General features: G+C 48.8%; 6 protein-coding genes across 6 annotated transcripts; 1 reads left to right on the top strand and 5 right to left on the bottom strand.

The window, feature by feature from the left end:
* Positions 1 to 1,075: 1,075 nt before the first annotated feature.
* Positions 1,076 to 2,445, top strand: ASPWEDRAFT_26781 (pepsin-like aspartic protease; the record flags this gene model as incomplete). Its single annotated transcript, XM_040832896.1, has 4 exons — positions 1,076 to 1,398; positions 1,457 to 1,734; positions 1,802 to 2,050; positions 2,108 to 2,445. 4 exons carry the CDS (start codon positions 1,076 to 1,078, stop codon positions 2,443 to 2,445), a joined length of 1,188 nt encoding a protein of 395 aa, XP_040691065.1.
* Positions 2,446 to 2,907: 462 nt separating this feature from the next.
* ASPWEDRAFT_182268 (uncharacterized protein) lies at positions 2,908 to 4,044 on the bottom strand. The gene is made up of 3 exons (XM_040831911.1): positions 3,513 to 4,044; positions 3,217 to 3,460; positions 2,908 to 3,141 (listed from the first exon to the last, which is right to left on the bottom strand). Exons 1-3 carry the CDS (start codon positions 4,004 to 4,006, stop codon positions 2,941 to 2,943), a joined length of 939 nt encoding a protein of 312 aa, XP_040691064.1. The 5' UTR covers positions 4,007 to 4,044; the 3' UTR covers positions 2,908 to 2,940.
* Positions 4,045 to 4,463: 419 nt separating this feature from the next.
* On the bottom strand, positions 4,464 to 7,206 carry ASPWEDRAFT_39073 (uncharacterized protein). The gene is made up of 3 exons (XM_040835025.1): positions 6,498 to 7,206; positions 4,658 to 6,442; positions 4,464 to 4,600 (listed from the first exon to the last, which is right to left on the bottom strand). Exons 1-3 carry the CDS (start codon positions 6,988 to 6,990, stop codon positions 4,587 to 4,589), a joined length of 2,292 nt encoding a protein of 763 aa, XP_040691063.1. The 5' UTR covers positions 6,991 to 7,206; the 3' UTR covers positions 4,464 to 4,586.
* A 193-nt stretch (positions 7,207 to 7,399) lies between these two features.
* On the bottom strand, positions 7,400 to 10,204 carry ASPWEDRAFT_39072 (uncharacterized protein). Its single transcript, XM_040835024.1, has 2 exons — positions 9,872 to 10,204; positions 7,400 to 9,765 (listed from the first exon to the last, which is right to left on the bottom strand). The coding sequence occupies exons 1-2, from the start codon at positions 9,980 to 9,982 to the stop codon at positions 7,756 to 7,758; spliced, it is 2,121 nt and encodes a 706-aa protein (XP_040691062.1). The 5' UTR covers positions 9,983 to 10,204; the 3' UTR covers positions 7,400 to 7,755.
* Positions 10,196 to 13,491, bottom strand: ASPWEDRAFT_39071 (PalH/RIM21 family protein). The gene is made up of 2 exons (XM_040835023.1): positions 12,971 to 13,491; positions 10,196 to 12,829 (listed from the first exon to the last, which is right to left on the bottom strand). The coding sequence occupies exons 1-2, from the start codon at positions 13,077 to 13,079 to the stop codon at positions 10,629 to 10,631; spliced, it is 2,310 nt and encodes a 769-aa protein (XP_040691061.1). The 5' UTR covers positions 13,080 to 13,491; the 3' UTR covers positions 10,196 to 10,628.
* Positions 13,492 to 14,073: 582 nt separating this feature from the next.
* On the bottom strand, positions 14,074 to 15,524 carry ASPWEDRAFT_26776 (DUF614 domain protein; the record flags this gene model as incomplete). Its single annotated transcript, XM_040832895.1, has 2 exons — positions 14,074 to 14,309; positions 14,369 to 15,524. The coding sequence occupies 2 exons, from the start codon at positions 15,522 to 15,524 to the stop codon at positions 14,074 to 14,076; spliced, it is 1,392 nt and encodes a 463-aa protein (XP_040691060.1).
* Positions 15,525 to 17,830: the final 2,306 nt, after the last annotated feature.

Genomic DNA, 17,830 nt, shown 5'->3' with positions numbered 1-17,830 from the left:
CGATCTCCCCTCATCGCCCAAGGTTCCCACAGACGGATATTCTCCCTCTTTCTCTTTCTGCCTCCATGCACCCAGGCACATCCATGTGATAGCAATATCGATTGTCTTCAGGACGGTCTGACTAAGGTCACAATGTCTCATACCTAGTCAGGCCCGGTCTTCTGACTGGCTTGTGAGGGGGGGAAGTTAGTCACTTTACAGTCATCCAGCATTGTCCCTCCCACCACTATCTCCGTCACGAGGCAAATGGTACATTCCTGGCAGATATCGCCATTTCCAGACTCAACAGTCATCAGTGAGCTCCGCAGGTACTGTTGTGTCTTTGAATTCGTACTAATTAGGTGGTGATTTTCTTCTAGGATAGGTACACCAGACCCTAACTGCCGCACTTGCCTCTCCTCCCCACAGGGCAGCCATCAAACACCCATCGAATGAAACCTTTCAGGCTGCTAGTCCGGGAAATCGAGACCATGTCCTTTTTGTCCCCCGACGTTGTCCGTCGAGCATTTGATTAAGTTGGTGGGACAATAAAAAAAAGGAAATCTTATTCTAAACAAGCAACCTGCTACTCCGCTGTAACATCCAGAGGATCCCTGCCCATGTACCTGCCTATCATCCTTGATTGTCTCCTCACATCCTACTCGCTATCACTTTTTCACGGGTTGTAATCTCGTGCTGGCAACCTTAGCAGGATATGGTTGTGACATCCTGCTGGACGATGGCGAGAAACACCGTGCCTCAAAGGTTTGGTAGTCTTGAGATCTTCATCGATTTCTTCCTGGAAGAGAAGTATGTCCTTCTCCTCTACCATGCATGGACTCCGGTCGGTGGGGGAAGAGGAGCAGCAGAGCTGGATACCATGATGCGACCTCGTCTTTACAGTGGATCATTATGTCTTTTGATGCTTGATATAGGGTGATGAAAAGGTATAAAGGAAGTCTCGTCCAGCTGCTCAACATCAGTTCTTCATCCTCATCATCCATCGTCTTCGATCCTCATCAAGCAGGTTTCCCAGACTCTCTCTTTGTGACAGACACTCTTCAAGTCTTGAACACTTTCGTTTTCAACCGCCAAAATGGTCGTCCTCAGCAAAGCTACCGCCGTGATGATCGGCCTTTCCACCGCTGCATCGGCTATGCCATTTGCTGAGCCTCGCAAGGGCTTCACGGTCAACCAGCTCGCCAAGGCAGGAAACAAGACGAGAAGCATCAACCTTCCCGGAGTGTACGCCAATGCTCTGAACAAGTACGGTGGTACCGTCCCTCAGAGCGTCAAGGACGCCGCCTCCAAGGGCAGCGCTGTCACCACTCCCGAGGACAATGACGCGGAGTACCTGACTCCCGTCAAGGTCGGTGGCACGACCCTTCACTTGGACTTTGACACTGGCTCTGCCGATCTGTGAGTGAGAATTCGAGAATTCCCTACCATGGTATACAGTGCTGACTATCATTTCTAGCTGGGTATTCTCCTCTGAGCTGCCCTCAAGTGAGCAGAGCGGACACAGCATCTACAAGCCTAGCAGCAGTGGCTCTAAGCTTAGTGGAGCTAGCTGGCAAATCTCGTACGGCGACGGCAGCTCTGCCAGCGGCGATGTCTACAAGGACACCGTCACTGTTGGTGGCGTCACTGCCCAAAAGCAGGCTGTCGAGGCTGCTAGCCGGATCAGCCAGCAGTTCACCCAGGACAGCAACAATGACGGTCTCCTGGGTCTGGCATTCAGCTCTATCAACACTGGTGAGCACTGCAAATTATACCCTAGAGCTCTTATATTTGAAAAGTTGCTAATTATATACGCCTACAGTCTCGCCTAAGCCCCAGACTACCTTCTTTGACACCGTCAAGTCTGACCTGGACTCGCCTCTCTTCGCGGTGACTTTGAAGCACCAGGCTCCTGGTACCTACGACTTTGGATTCATCGACAAGTCTAAGTACACTGGATCTCTCCAGTATGCCGACGTCGACAACTCCCAGGGTTTCTGGCAGTTCACCGCCGACGGCTACTCCATTGGTGATAAAGACTCTTCTTCCAGCCCTATCACCGGTATTGCCGGTAAGTAATCTAATCCGACAATTCCATATTCAAATCATTAATTGACAACCTCGCTAGACACTGGCACCACCCTTCTCCTGCTCCCCGATGAGGTCGTCTCCGACTACTACAAGAACGTCCCCTCAGCCAAGAACAGCGAGGAGGTCGGCGGTTACGTCTACCCCTGCTCTACTTCCCTTCCTGACTTCACCACCGTCATTGGCGACTACAAGGCCGTCACCTCTGGCAAGCTGATCAACTACGCCCCCATCAGCGATGGCAGCTCGACCTGCTACGGTGGTATCCAGAGCAACTCGGGTCTCGGCTTCTCCATCTTCGGTGACATCTTCCTCAAGAGCCAGTATGTCGTTTTCGACTCCGAGGGTCCTAAGCTTGGATTCGCTGCTCAGGCTTAGATAGCCTCGATGCTACTTTGACAAAAGTGTGAGGAGAAAGTGAATGGCTCCGTGAGCATCATTCCGTTGTGAATCTGGACTTTCTCCTCTTTTAGGACCTGGCTGTTCATTCCATGGCTGGATCATTTGGTATCATTTTATCTATGATACTTATCCAATACTCTTCTTCGTTTCTAATGTTTGTACATGTTGTTGATCATGATATTGGTTGTCCAAGATCATACAAATAAAATGAATTGAATTCTGCTTTGCGAATTGGTCTATCCTAGTACTCTCAGCTTTGAGCTTGCGTAGTTTGGTCCTTGAAAGAACAAATGCAACTGGTGTTTTGATTTATTCTTGTAATTACAGTGATGATAGTATAACCCTTTTCCCAAAAATGATAGCAGACGCCAAAAAGCAGTAAACCTAGCGCATGTGTTCCGCCCTTCTACTCAACGCAGATAAAAGCAATGGAATTCTGGCGATATTTGATCCTTCTCAGCGCAATGAGGATCACTCATACGTCACCCAATCCTTGGTGTTACCAGTTGGATTGTTTGCCATATGCTGCGCGAAAAGCTGCAAGTGCTTCCTGGCATTCGCTGCAGTTGTGAAATCGTAAAGCTTTGTCATTCGAATGACAACCGCGGTCCCATTGTAATACGCTTGAAGAATTCTTCCGTGCTGCTTTCCCATAAAGGAGAAAACTAGGACCTAGATATAAATACAAGTGTTAAAAGCAAAGATCTGCGGGGACTATTAGACTGTAGACAAAGGCCCGTCACTTACGGGTATATATAAATGCCCTGATGATGAGTAGAGTTTCATCCTGGTACTCATTGCTGCGACAATCGCCAGGACTTCTCCACGCAGTAATTCTTCCTCCCCTTGAACATCGTGTCGCATTGTAAACATAGTATGGGGATATTCCTCTGGAAGCTTGTAAGCTTCAACTGGGTTCCAGGGTGGCTCGTTTGAATTGAAAAGCGTATCTTCGAATACATCCGAGAACACTCCATTCGCGGTGAAGTTCCTGAAAATGTCATTATTTTGTTAAAATTGGTTTCAAAAATCCTTATACATACCTCGTAGCCCATTTCGCGAGTGAAAAAAGAGTACTATTCCCGCAATCTGTTCCTACTCTTGGATATCCCGCAACTTCCCAGCTCAGTCGCGAGCAGAGCAGATCCGCAGCCTCGATAGGTGTTGACTTGAGGGGTCCAAAGCTCTCAATAGCCTTGTCAAAGATGTCCTGGTAATTGCGGTCCCTCTCGCACATTGCGTGTCTGTTGACGGGGTGAGAAAGAATGTTTCTCAGCGACAGAGGCTTGAAGAAGCACGGTTGTGGCAGTAGAGCGTAGGAGCCATTGTCTTTTAGCTTCAATTCCTCGCATTTGATAGACAGACTGCTGTATTCGGATGGGTCGAGAAAGACAGATGTTAGATCCTCAGCGGTGTCGTAGATTCGGTTCAGATTCATGATGATGCCTTCGGTACGCTGGGAATTGTCCGGCTCGGCCTTGCGTCCTTTGAGTCTTCCAAGAACTGATCGCCAGTACTCTTCGGTCTTTTCTGCCATTTTACCAATGGTCGACTGTCGACCGGGACTTATTTTCTCGGTCATCTTATTCGGGGTTTCGAGGCTGTTGTGGATGAGACGAAATGGAAAGGAGGATGGTAGATAATGATGGAATATCTGAAGAGATGGTATATGAAGCGATGGGACTTAAAGATGATGGTTAAAAGCTGTGGGAGGAAGAAGATGCAGCGTGGTTGACAAAGAAGTTGGTTGTTTGGGTGTGGGTGGTGCCTTCCTGATATATGCAGCACAACATCATCGATATATCTATTAGATTCCTTTGGAAGAACCAACTCTTCTCTTTCATCTGCCAACGTTCTTTGAGATAGACATAAATATATTAGAGAATTCTTTGTGCCATACTATATTGGTCAGAACCCCATGTCTCAGAACAGTTCTTGATCTACTCTCTAAGACAACATTGATCCAAATGAAGATTGAAATTAGGGCAACGAATATTTTGGTAATAATAAAGCCAGCAAGGCCAAGTCTATTATTTCAGTCTGAGCATCAACGGTCTAGGGTATATTCGTGTATAAGAATGGATCCTAAAGTCCATCACAAACGCTTTTTTTGGCGATCAAGCTCCACCACCTGTGATTATAACATTAGCATGAATTCACATTCAGATAGACAATAGACGAAACTTACCACCACCACCACATCCCCCTCCCCCCCCTCCTCCTCCACAACCTCCACCACCTCCTCCGCATCCTCCTATTCCACCACCGCCTCCTGCACATCCTCCGCCGCCTCCAACTCCTCCGGCGCATCCCCCCCCACCGCCTCCTCCTGCACAGCCTCCAGCAGCTACTCCTCCTCCACAAGTGCCACCGACACAGTTGCCCATGGCACCTGGTGTGACATTCATACAGGCCGGGTTGTTGGCGTAGGAAGCAGAGTTGACTCCGGGGTCGCACATGTAGGGAGCGGCATAGGGCACAGCAATGGGATAGCCCCAGATCAGAGGCACAGGGTAGGGGTCAATTATAGTTGATCTGCGATTGTCTTTGCCATTCTTCTCATCAACAGCTTTTCCTTTCCCGTCTTTGCTTTGCTTCTTCTTGTCTTGCTTGTCTGCTCTCCGACAAGCCCTTTCGTAGCTGGCGCGAAGCCGCTGCATCTTCAACTGGATGTGACTGTCATTTTTCGAAAATCCTTCCACTCTCACAGCATTGTGGGCCGAGATATGCGGATTCCGGTTCGGATCGGATGAGACACCTTCACGATCATGAAGATTTTCTCGTGCTCGGGTGTCATGAGAAGAAAACCGTTCCAGCAAACTGGGAGCTCTCACGGCCTCACAATACCAGCAGAGACACTGGCTGTAGATGTCCCCGCCTGTCAGCCTGCGATATTCTTTTGTTGTCCACTCAAATCCGTCCGACAACTTGGTTTCTTCCACTTTATCATCATGGTCGATGAAAATGTCCTTGGTCTTCGAAACAGAGTAATCGTAGTATCGAGCTGGAGACAGTTGATGCGTATGCCACGCTAGATCGACATCCAAAGTAGGCACAGCCATCTTTCCTGGGTGGCTCGCCATGATTTTAAAGAAGACCTGGTATTTTTTAATCAATCGGTCCATTGTCTGGCTCACCGTCGGGGAATGAAGCCAGTCCAGGTCATCCATTTTCTGCACAAAAGTGCCCTGCCGAATCACAGCCCCGACCAAGTCCAGGGCAAAGGGGGAGCTATTGCTCCAGTATCGAGACATCATCTTGCGAATGGCAATTCGAGAATTCTTATCGCGATAGATGCCGTCCACTGCTCTTGATTGATGGTTCGCTTCTAGCAGGACCCATCTCTGCTTAATCTGCTGTTCAATCCAGTCGCGGAGGTGAACCATTTTGGTCAGATGAATAGAACCCGCCTTTAACATATCCATCAAATGAAATTGCAGGGCGAGCATGAGAGCATTCGGATATAGTTCTGGCATCCTGGTCTGGCTTTTGAGCGCACCGTTCAAGTTGAGCACCGTGCCGGGCATAGGCCGGTTAAGCTCAACCAACTCGACCAAGTCTGCTCTGAATTTTCTGAGCTTCAACTTCTCATGGTCAATCGTGCATTGACAAAAGGGACGAGGACAAGTCGCGTGGAAGCTCTTATCGGCATATCCATCACTCTCTTCAAAGTTGCAGTCGGCGTTTATGGCACCGTTCGTCCAAGGAACGGGAACAGGACACTTATAGCGAGGACAAACGAGCGTCTTAGTTTCCGGATCGTGCAAATTATCCCAGTTCAGGCCAGTTGTTGCCGCAAAGAAGTTCCTCCCTTCTTCAGGCACCACATATGCCAAGTCCCTATCGTCGATGCAGGGATTGATCACCGTCCAAGGGAACCCAGTGATCCAACAGCTCATCCTAGCCTGGCGGAAACAGTCTTCGAGATAGTCACGGGGGTTCAGTATATAGGCGTGCCAAACCATGAGAACATCTAACACACACAACGTTTAATACAACATCATCATCTTAGCTGGTTAATCACATACCCAGCGGTGGAAGCTGTTCCGTCTCCCACATAATCGGCAAGATGCCCATCTCCCTCGGATTGCGACTTTCTCTGCGCACCTGGGTCACGGTCGGGGGAGTGCCACATCTCGGAATGGCCGCTTCCCACCAGATGGTGAAGCGATCCACTGCGCGAGCAACATACACGGCCCAGCGCTTTTCGCGAATGCGAGCACTTGCCTCGTTGGCTCGTTCTGGCGGCACGCGATTCACCTGGTCGTCATAGAGCCCGAATAATCCGTCTTTTTGGCTGATTAATTCACGCAGGTCGGCCAGTGCGCCGAGGAATTTCAAGTGAGCGATACATTCGTCCGAGGTCACGGTGGTGGATTCTCCTGGGCCTGCGGTGCGATGAAGATCCAGGAAGGGCAGCGTGATCGGTAATGGACCAGCGCTATCTTCATAGGACGGTGGCTGGTCTGCCACCTCCTGTGACTCTGGCTCTGGTTTTGATTTCTTTGTGATGGGTGCCATTTTTGATGGACTAGATATTCACCATGATTTGAACCTGGAGATGCAACAGGATGGAGGCGGGGTTGTTGGGTTCTTATGTCTCATAATGGAGGGAAGCGACGATTGGAAAATCATCAAACCACAGGGGCGCAAGGATGGTCTGATCCAATGATGATTGCATGCTGCAAGTTGTAGCCAACACAAGACTTTGCATCGACGGCACGAGAGAGGCTTGTTCTGAGGCTTAAAGCCCAGAAGAGGAAAAGGCATGAGGATCCCAACCCGCTAACAACGCGCCCGATGATGTCAACGGGGCAGTGCAGGGCAGGGCGATTATTTGGGGCAGAACTGCGAAACACCTTTAACTCGATGGAGTAACTGACCTGTGGGGGCCATTTATTCAAGATTGGAACTAAGATGCTGTCTCAGTTGCATGAATTGTTGGAGGATGGTAGACTAAGAGGAAGATTAGGCTGTCTATGAGTACAAGCCAGACTAACACCTCAACAACAAATGAAAGGAGAAGAGAAATGTGCCTTGCTCAACGGCTATAACCAACATTATACATGAAAAAGAGAAAGAGAAAGAGAGATATCCCAGGTACCTCAAAACACCAATGAACCCCATTTAACTGATTTATGTTCACAACTCCATCCATATGTATCCCATCCAGAGCAGTATATGTGAATAGGCGCCGTCTCCTATATAGACATGTCCCATGTCTTGATGTTAAACCCTATATCAAGAGGGGAAAGACCTTTTCGGCCGGTCACAAAATCGACTTAATTATGCCTCTTGTGTATCGAGACCCCAAATCTCCCAGTGCTGAAGAACCTCCCAGCCCACGCGGCGCAATTCTCGCCTTATGACACGACCATCCAGGCCAACAACCGGTGGAGGGCAATAAAAGTTATCTTCGCCAGTGACCAGACTATCGTATGGCGGAATGTGTTTAGCGGGCATTGGAGGCCAACGCTCATCTTCTCGTGGGCGTTTACCCAGTACTGAAGGGGGCTGTATTGCCCGTTGTGTCGGTCGTCTTGGGGGTCCTGTAGGAGTCGTGGAGCCTGTACTGGGGGCACCGTTGACTTCAAACTGTGGGTTCGATAACGGGCCACGACCGGGAGTAGTATCACTCTTGGGACTCTGATTATATTCATTTAGTTCCACCGTATCGACAGTACTGGCTGCTGCGGGCGATTGCGATGAACTCGGGTGTTCGATGCGTGGCGGTGCTGGGGCACTGTAAAATCTACCTAATTCCCATGCCTTTCTGCCAAACCCGACAATTTTCAGTTTACTATATATTTCCTTATCTCCAAGCGCAAGACTCATCCCCTCTGTGAGGATTTCGTCGTCCAATTCGACCATATCTGCAAGTGTCTTTGCAGTGGCCATACTGCACTTGGCCGGCTGGGGAGCAGCGCCATTTCCTAGAGGAATTGATGGACGGCCTGTGGGAATGAGGATGCGAATGGCAGCAAGGTTGTGGAGAAATGGAAGCATGAGACCCAGTGTATCCATGCTGGAAAGTTCGGCCGCAAAAGCAAGCTGTTCCAACTGCGGGCTGACACGAACGAGCCGAGCTATCATGCTTGGAGAAAGAGGCCACCGCGAAGGAAGTAAGAGGTGACGCAGTGTCGCGCAATGGTTCGACATGATATTGTTAAGGTAGAAATCTTGGATGCCGGACGAACCACCTATCGGCGATGGAGAAGGGGAGTTGGTAGCAGTACCATTCGAAGCGAAATGGGTGTGGTCCTGGGGAGGTGTAAGAGTAGCAGACAATGGTGCTCCTGCCGGGTGTTTGGAGGGAGCGAGGGAGTTGATGGGATCTTGAGGAACGTTGACAAAGTATAACCTCTCCAGTCCCGAGAAATTGCCTAAGAATTCAGCGTGTCTCTTGGACGAAGCATTCTGCCTGATGGCCTTGATTTTCATGTCCATATTTGGAGGGTAAGTCGGCCAGCTGTTGTCGACAAAGGTGTTCATGAGGTTTCCATTCTCCAATGGGGTATCATTAAGAATGGTGACGTCTTCTATCGTCCTGGGATCAAACGCCAAATTAAACTCCTCGCTGTGAAATGCATACAAATTCAGAAGAGAGAGCTTTTTAATGGGTAGAGGTTGTTTCGCCGCAATACATTTGCGGAAGTAATGATTAAGCATGACGCTAGGTTCTTGCGCATTTCTCATGCGAGGGGACCAGTGCATTGTGAGCTCCCGCAACTTCTTACTTTTCCAAAGCAGAGTCGAAATATCATCCGGATAACAAAGAGGATCCATATCGGTGAGCCTCAAATGGCGAAGGTGAGGCAATGCCGGAATGACAATCGTCGGTCGAGGGTGACGGCTCGAGGGAAACCGGACGGTGAGCGAGGTGAGCTTGGGCAATTGCGCCAGCCCCAGATAAACCGTCTCCAGCATTTTCGTATTCAGCTCCCAGTTGAAAGTTCTCAGCTCTGTCATGCGGTCGACAGCCGCCCGAACGGCAATATTCAGCATCATCGATGAGTCCGGCACCCTGCCGACTCGGGCGTGCTCCTCCAGCTCATGTTCCCTCCAGTCCCCCCGCAGCGTCAGCGATCGCACCAACGTTGCATATGGGCGGGTGATAACAGCACTGAGTCCTAATGAAAAAGGACTCGCGCTCCCCATTCCTTCAGGTTCATCTCCGCGATACCGAATCTTGTCGTAGGAGGTCAGGGTGAGGTTCCTGTACAGCTGTGGCAGGGCCATGTAGTTGAGGACCCGACAAGTACTGCACAGACGGGCAAGGTCACCAGTATCGTCCATCTATTGTTTTACAGCAAGTTGCAAGAGTTAGCTTCATGATCTGTCCCACTTTTGGGAGGGGAAGTTGGAATCTTCTTTCGAACAAAGCAAAAGACACGCAACTCACATGTGAAATGATCAGGGCGATGATGTTTAACGGCAAGACCATCAATGAGCCTTCGTGCGGCCGATCCGTCATGATGCTTGCATCGAACATATTCCGATTGACGGCCGCCATGATGCGACGTCCGGCGATGGAGTCGCAGCATGAACTGGAATACGAGAGGGTCGATAAGGTGCGCAAGGCAGAGGAGGCATGGATGTTCTGATGACCGCACAGGTGGGAGCGGAGAGCTTTTTCGATCGATCTGAGCGGACCAAAGCCTTCCCGAGACCTTCCATCATAAATTACGGGGAACTTTCTAGTCTATCCCCAATCACATGCTAGAAGAATAAAACCAATGATGATGATATTGATAGTAATGCGATATAATTATAGATGTATATAAATCCAGGGGTATCTTGATACACCAAAAATCCACTCCTCTTCATTTCCTTTTCGTGGCTGCCTTGTGCAATAAAAAGCCAGCCGAAATGTACCATGAGATCAATTTGTTCTCCTTAATACCCAATCCTTCCCTGCCTGAGATAAGAAGAAAATGGAAAGTTAAAATAAAATAAAAAAGAAAAACGAAGAAGAAAATTAGTCCATCTTTCCTGAGATGATTGATGCCACCCAAATACTCCTCGCTAAGTAACCAACCGGATTTGAGAATGAGAAGAGAAACAGAAACAGAAAACTCCCCCGTATTATGCACCCCATGCACCAGCGCCAGTCGTCATAAAGTATGCACGATGAATTATGGCATTACGCCGCTTTCTTATCAGGTGGACGAGTCCTGCCGCCCAGACACGTTCTCGCTTGCTGTTCTACCATGGTGATGCGGAGATTGCTGTCCATCGAGGGACGGTCTAGAGTCCTGGGGTGGTGGCGTCCCGATATGGGATTGCCCTTCAGATCGATCAGATGTCTCAGCAGAGACCCTGATGGTGTCATGTTGTGCAACATTTGGTGAATGACGATCAGAGAAATAATCATCAGGACCAATAAGGGCAGCTGCATCAGGGTCATAGCGCAACTCATAATTTCCATCACCTTGATCTGGCTCTCCGTTGGGCGTGATCCACGGCGCAGCAGTCGCAGTTTGCGATGGAATAACTCTCACAGGCAAATTAGAACGGCCTGGCTGAGGTTGGTGGTGCTGTGCTGGTTCGAGAAGACTGGCATCGTTAAACCACTGCGGTGACCATGTATGTTGGCCTCGTCGTCGAGCAGGAATGACAGTAACTGGCAAGGGCGCGTCAGCACCTTGTCGTCCTGATCCAGGTCTTACCCTTCGGTTGAAGTGGAACAGGTGGTCATTTCTCGGGGCTCCAAGATGTTGCTCGTTGCCATCCTCCAAATCCAGTTCCTCTCTTTCAGAAGACCGTTCTTCTTCTGCCTGCGCCGAAGCAACCTCTCTTGGTAGGGACGCACGCCTTCTCTTGAAAGGATTGAAAAGAGTCCGCCATCGGTGGTCTGTATTGACAACTTGAGGGGATTGTTCTCTAGTTGTCTGTGCCAAGAGTTCACCATCGACTGCATTGTTCGGTTGCCTCTCATCAATACCAGTTATCTCCTTGGGATCTTCGAGCTCCTCCTCTTCTTCTTCCATATGTGGCATCGCGACAGGGGGCGTCGGACTTGAGACAGGGTGGTAGCGAACATTATAAACCGTGCTAGCGGCACTCGTGGTATCAGCCCGGCTAATTGGTGTAATAGCTGCTGGCGGAGGCGTAGGTCGGGCCGGATCTCGACGCCGTGGATCGGCAGGAGTCTCATTCGGTTGGGCTGGGAGATAACGGTTCCCACGCTGGATACCAACCCGGGTCCGCAATGGCCGGTGCGACAAGCCCATCATGCCGCCCCATCCTGAAGACATTCCAGTTCCCCCGCCCCTATCGGTGCCATTGAATGGTTGTCGAGGCCAATCGACCTCTTCGGAAGGCGTCACTTCCAACATCTCATCGCCATCAAATATTTCCCTCCCGAGGATACCATCCTTTCTTTCATCTCGTTCCAACGCTTCGATCCGTTCCACCCATTCCCAAACAACCACACTGGCTGCGGCTGATCCAACCCACCGTATATAAGTACCCCAGCCAGCAACCTCTTGTTTTGCGATATCCAGAACGAAGAAAACGACGGGTATGAGAACCGCGCATAGAGATAAAAGGGCGACCAGGCATATATTCCTCATTTTCGGGTGGAAAAAAGCAAACCGATGTTTGGATATCGAATAGAAAATGACCCACGCAGCGTAGAGTAAGTTGAGCGCAAGCTCAAATAAGTAATCCAACGCGGGTATTGCATCGTCATATAGTCGAGGCCGTGTGGTGCGAGTGTGGACAAGGAAGTTGTCAAGAATGCTGAATGTTGTATCCAAAACGATCAATGCGAACCCGGCCCATTTAATCATAACTTTCTCCTTATGTCGCGGAAATAATCGAATCAACGTCTGAACTTGCGCAAGCCAAAGAAAAGTGCTGGAAATAACCCGAACAATTCGAATCTCCATCCCATCGATAACTTGCTCTGTAAGCGCATCGGCGTCCGAGTACCCATAGTCATATTGTTGTTCAGCCACCCTAAAAGAATCTGCGCTTGCAATAGTCAAGGATATCGCAACCAAAAGCGCCGCAACCTTTTGCAACCATGGCCGACCACCGACTCCCACGACCGAAGAGTTACCACTATAAGAACCGCTGATCATACCATGTCGACCCAGAAAATTGGCACCACCGCCGGGGCCACCGACGTAGAATGTCCGAGGCGTTATAAAAAGGATAATGACGAGAAGATAGCTGACGACTGTCGCGCAGGCGATGGCGTATAGCTGCGGAGTTGTAGAGGAGTAAAACGGATCGCCAGTGTCGAGTACGGGAGACGCGTGTCCGGTTTCAGTGGGATGGTTCGTACAGAAGGGTTCGAAGATGGCATTTTGTGTAAGAGTGAGCGTATAGGAGCGATTCAAATGTAAAAGGCCTAGAATTGGTTGCGAAAAAAACCACACCCCGTTAGTACGACATGTCATCGAGAAAGCGAACGAAGTATTCAACCAAGACACCGCCTCATGGATTTAAACAAAGCCATAAACCAATGACGCATCAGAAAAGGGCGACATACCTTCACTTGGAAGGAGATACGGAGTACAGCCGGGCTGGTAGGTCTTTGTAGTCGTCGATGTTGGTTGAGCCCATATCTGGCGGGGAGTTATGCGTGCAGCATCCCCCATGATCAGACGAACGTTATTTTCCCGTGTCGTCCTTCAAGACAGCTCGGGACCATCAAGATAAACCTCTTCTTTTCTTTCTCAGAATGAGGATGATTCAACCGCACGCTCAAAACTCCATTATTGCCTTTTGCGTTGGGGTGGGTAGGCCGAATGCCGACCGGCGACGGTACGGTCGGGTTCGAAGTGCAAAGTACGGGGTTAACGTTAGTGGCGATCGTAAAGGAGAGATGTCTCAAGTTCGCCGAGCAGGCGCAGTGGAGTTGCAGTCGACGTCGCAGAAAGGAGATCACGGGTTGATATAAATGAGTCGAGTCAACAATCAGAAAAGTACCAGGTAAATCGTGCGAAAACTCTATGTACAGCAGCTCATGGTAAATGAATAGTCAGACAGACTCAGACGTGCTACCAAGAGATGGGGGAGTGCGGTTCGAGGATGATCCGCCACCCGTGCGGTCTCGGCCATTTGTAGTGGTGAACATCCCCGTATCCCATGCAGAGTTCACGGTGACTTTTCTTTTTACACACTTGTTGATCAAAGGGGAGCAGATGTTCATGCAGTACTTTTTTTATCATCTTGATTAGGACTCATCATACAGGATATTCTTCTACTACAACTTTCATACATTGTACATATGATCGACTGTTGGGAGGGAAAAAAGCAAAACTATTCACCATACAATAGCACCAGATCAACGCCAGCACACAAACACACGGGCCATGTGCTGAATGCTAATGAAATTAAATCATCAAGGTAGCCAACGTCATGTCATACAGGAAGAAAGATCCAAGTCAAAAACCGCTCCAACGATGTTGTACAAGGAACACATAGAAGGGGATATATAACATCATCGTGAAAAAAGACGCAAGAAACAGAAGAAAAATCTATCGTCAGGGTATGTACATCACACAAGAGCTGTTTTTCATAAATGCAGCATTATATCCAGACCTTAAATATTTCCATTATGTTTTCGAATTAGATGCGAGTTGTAGGAGATTATCGTGGCGGTGGGCCATATGTCATCTGCACTGGTGCAGTATATGGGGATACCAAGGCTGCTCCGGTGGCGATGGCAGCTTTTCCGCGTTCCTCTTCTCGTTTCTTGATTTCTGTTTCGTCTTGAATGAGCGTGCAGCAGGTGCAGCAAGTTGCTCGGACACAATCCGACCCAACATCGCCTCTGATACCATAGGCCTTTCGTGTCCGATTGTGTTGAATAGTTGCCAAGAGCCCTGGAAATAGAATGTTAGTAAAAGAGCATCACTGGTGTGTTTGAATTCCAGGTACTCACATTGGCAACCGCAGAGCAAAGCCATTGCTGTACACGATCCATTGCACGTCTCATAGCCCAACATATTTGTCGGATCCTCGTTCTTTGACTTGAGGGAAAGACGATGCTGTGTCTTTCCGTATAATATACAAGGACATAATAATCCGAGGCAGCAAGTCCAAATATTGGAACAATCGCATAGACTGTGTCTCCAGGTTCCTCCTTTGATCACCTGGTTCGGGTGAGCTATTTGTCCCGGCTGATGGTATGCCGTGATATCATCCGAGGCGGCTAACTGGGGTGTACTTCTAGCTGTTGGTGGAGGGAAGCGAGGAAAGGTAGGCGAGTGGAGGGGGTTTGTATCTGGCGCAACCGCTACAGCTTGTGTCTCTCGTGCCTGCTCTGAAGCCTCTGGGCTCGTCTTGATCGGAAGTGGTCCCGGGGAATTCGGAGGCGCTGCGTACGAATACTGCGGCGCTTGGACTTCTATTTGACGGGTTGACTGGATGGTGTCTTCGGCATAGGGAGCATAGTTTGCAGGATGCTGTTCCGGTGGCGGAGCATTATAAGGAGATGTGACCGGATTTTGCAGTAGGTGTTGCGCTTTTTCGTTGTATATGCTTGGTGATTGAATAGGTACCACTGTGTGTTGCTGGATTTGATCGGGGGAGTATATTTGCGGCGAAAATGGTTGGTTATTGTGCTGTTGCCCATGATACTGTTCTCCATTATATTGCTGAGAATTATGCTGTGGAATAATATGTTGCTGTCCGTTATACTGCTGGACATTAAATTGTTGAGCGTCATACTGTGGCCCGGTATATTGTTGTCCGTATTGTTGCACATATTGCTGTCCATGATACTGCTGGGCGATTTCTTGCTGTCCGTGATACTGTTGAGCGTTATGTTGCTGCCCATCATATTGTTGGCCGTTGTATTGTTCAGTGTGGTGTTGCGGGCTGTCATAATGCTGTCCGTGCTGTTGCTCGCTATACTGTTGAGCATCCAATTGCTGGTCGCCATTATCCTGTTGGCGATCGAATTGTTGCTCATTATTTCGTTGCTCATTATACTGCTGACCCGGAGCATGCATCTCCATTGGCGTCTCGAGAAAAGAATATCTTCGGTGAACATTTGCTCCCAGATTGGAAGTGTCCAGATGTAATTGCCGGCTCATCTTTGCGGTATCAATCCTTCAACATGCGTGAGCACGAATTCCTCCTCTAGTAGATTCCAGGCGAAAAGCGATAATTCGACATAAAACGGGCGAGGGAACCCAAAAAAAATCGACAACGTGATTTTCGGCCCATGCATGTACGGTCTGTGTGGTCTTTTTTTCTCATGCAGTCTCTCGGTGACGATCTACATGTGCGTAATGCGCAAGGCCACCACCCGAAGCATGCGATGATAGTCAACGACAAGAAGGTTGAAAGTTATCAGTAGACGATTCGCACGATGGATTTCTTCGCAGGAAGAGGTAGGAAGTATCGAGAAAGACAAAAAGTCAAGTGAGCCATTTCTCAAGGTAGCATGGCCAAGGTGGGAGATACAAAGGGCAGGCAGTCAGGTTGTCGCAACCTGCTGCTGCGCTGCTGCGGGGAGGCCCACGGCCCAAGCTCGAGCATTTCGATTCATTCGAGGCTGGGATTCGTCGAGGACTCGTTGCGCTGACGCCCCTGGGCTGCAGGATGTGCGCTCTTCACGCCAGTAACGCCCGTCGTTGGACTGGCGGTGGTTCGGAACATCCCGTTGGGAGGTTCGAAGGTCTCGTCACAGCGCCGGTCTGTCGCATCACACTCGACGGTGCGGGAGAGGGAAAGCAGCCAATGACAGGGCGGGAGCATGCAGGCAGGTTGACTGCGCCGCAATTCAAGAGCGTATGAGAAGCAGCATGTTGGGCGTGGTGGAGGTTATCGCAGGTTGACGGGCGGGTAGTTGCTTGCTATGTTGCATCTACTGTCTTGGATGAGGAGAATGCCATCAAACAGCAATCACTTCTTGTTCCGCGGGAGGTTATCGGGGCTCTGATCCAAGATCATCTCTTTAGAGTCTTTTTTACCCCTGATTGTGAACTCAAAAGCCAGTCTTGATCTACAGTACACTTCCAACCACCTCCTTTTGATCCGGCAAAGACGGAAGACACAGCATTTGAATTGTAATATTTAAACCCTCACGAATGTCAAGATTGATTGATAATTTTGACTATCGACTAACAGACGTTGGATTGCAGCCCATGACGCAATGACAATTAATTTTTGCTCCATACTGACCTCTCCCCTCTCCAATGTTTCAAAAAAAAATAATGGAGCAACCCCATCAATTAAAAGCAAAACAAACAAAATATGATAAGAGTGGGATTGGCGCCCCTTTGAGGATCTCTTCGGATGAACTGACCGGATCGGGTTAATCTTGGCGCCTGAGGCATTAATCTAGCAAGCCATCTATCAAGCCACAACAAATATCGATGATATCCTCATTTTTGGATCATGTTTTCTTTTTCTATATCCCTGCATTTGAACCATGAGAGCAATCAGCAGACAACCTTCTTTGACTGTTAGCTGAGGTCTTGGTGATATGTGCTCTAGTTGGCTTTCAGTATATATCGTCAGGTAAACACTGGGAATGCGCCTTGCCATCAGATTTTTATACTGCAGAGAAAGAAAGAAATAAAGTATCAATAGTAAAGAGCATGATATATGGGGTACTTTGTATGGTTAATTTGACAGAATGTTGAAACACTCCCCTATGTACTGTGGAAGCATGGATTCTTGAGAACTACCAGCCATGTTGGCGATAGCCTTTATATAACTAGGCAGAGCTTCACTAACAGCCTAAGCATACTGCAGATGCTGACTGTCTCTGTCTACCTAGATTGCGCAATTAAAGAGAACCGCCCTCCCCGCAGATAGACCTCCGAGGAGTTCAACGCCCACACTGGATTTCCGCGGTTACCCTGATAAATGAATATAGTAATGGCATAGGTTAAGCTTTATTAAAGATGGGATTGATCAAGGTGGGGGTGTATGTCTCATCCATTATGGCTTTATCTAATATCATGTGCAAGTATAGACTGACATCACGGATATTAAGCTTTCTTCCAAAGTTCACTTCAATGCTACGCTGTGGCATCATAGACAAGTGGTCAAAGTAATCGTCCGATACTCTCCTAGCTTCGGGGAGGACGATAAGCAAGGGAACTACCTATTCAACATTACTCAAACAAAAACCTAGTTTGAACACCGTACAATATGGTTTTTATTGTCCGTTTTCGTACTTTATGTGCGTCAGTTGGCATGCACTCAAGTGACGCTTCTGATAAAAGTCAACTGTTAGGCGATTAATGTGCCAACAAAGACTAGTCGCATGTTAAATGTCTCGGGAGTTTCAATGAAAAGACCCGAAGAGACAAAGAAGGCAAACCCAAAAGGTCGGCTGTTCCCCAACGACTTCATAAGCCTGATCTGCTTCATGCCAGCATCAATT

The sequence above is a fragment of the Aspergillus wentii genome (genome assembly GCF_001890725.1).
Source record: "Aspergillus wentii DTO 134E9 unplaced genomic scaffold ASPWEscaffold_3, whole genome shotgun sequence".
NCBI lineage: Eukaryota > Fungi > Ascomycota > Eurotiomycetes > Eurotiales > Aspergillaceae > Aspergillus > Aspergillus wentii.
This window is presented reverse-complemented; position numbering and strand designations above follow the sequence as displayed.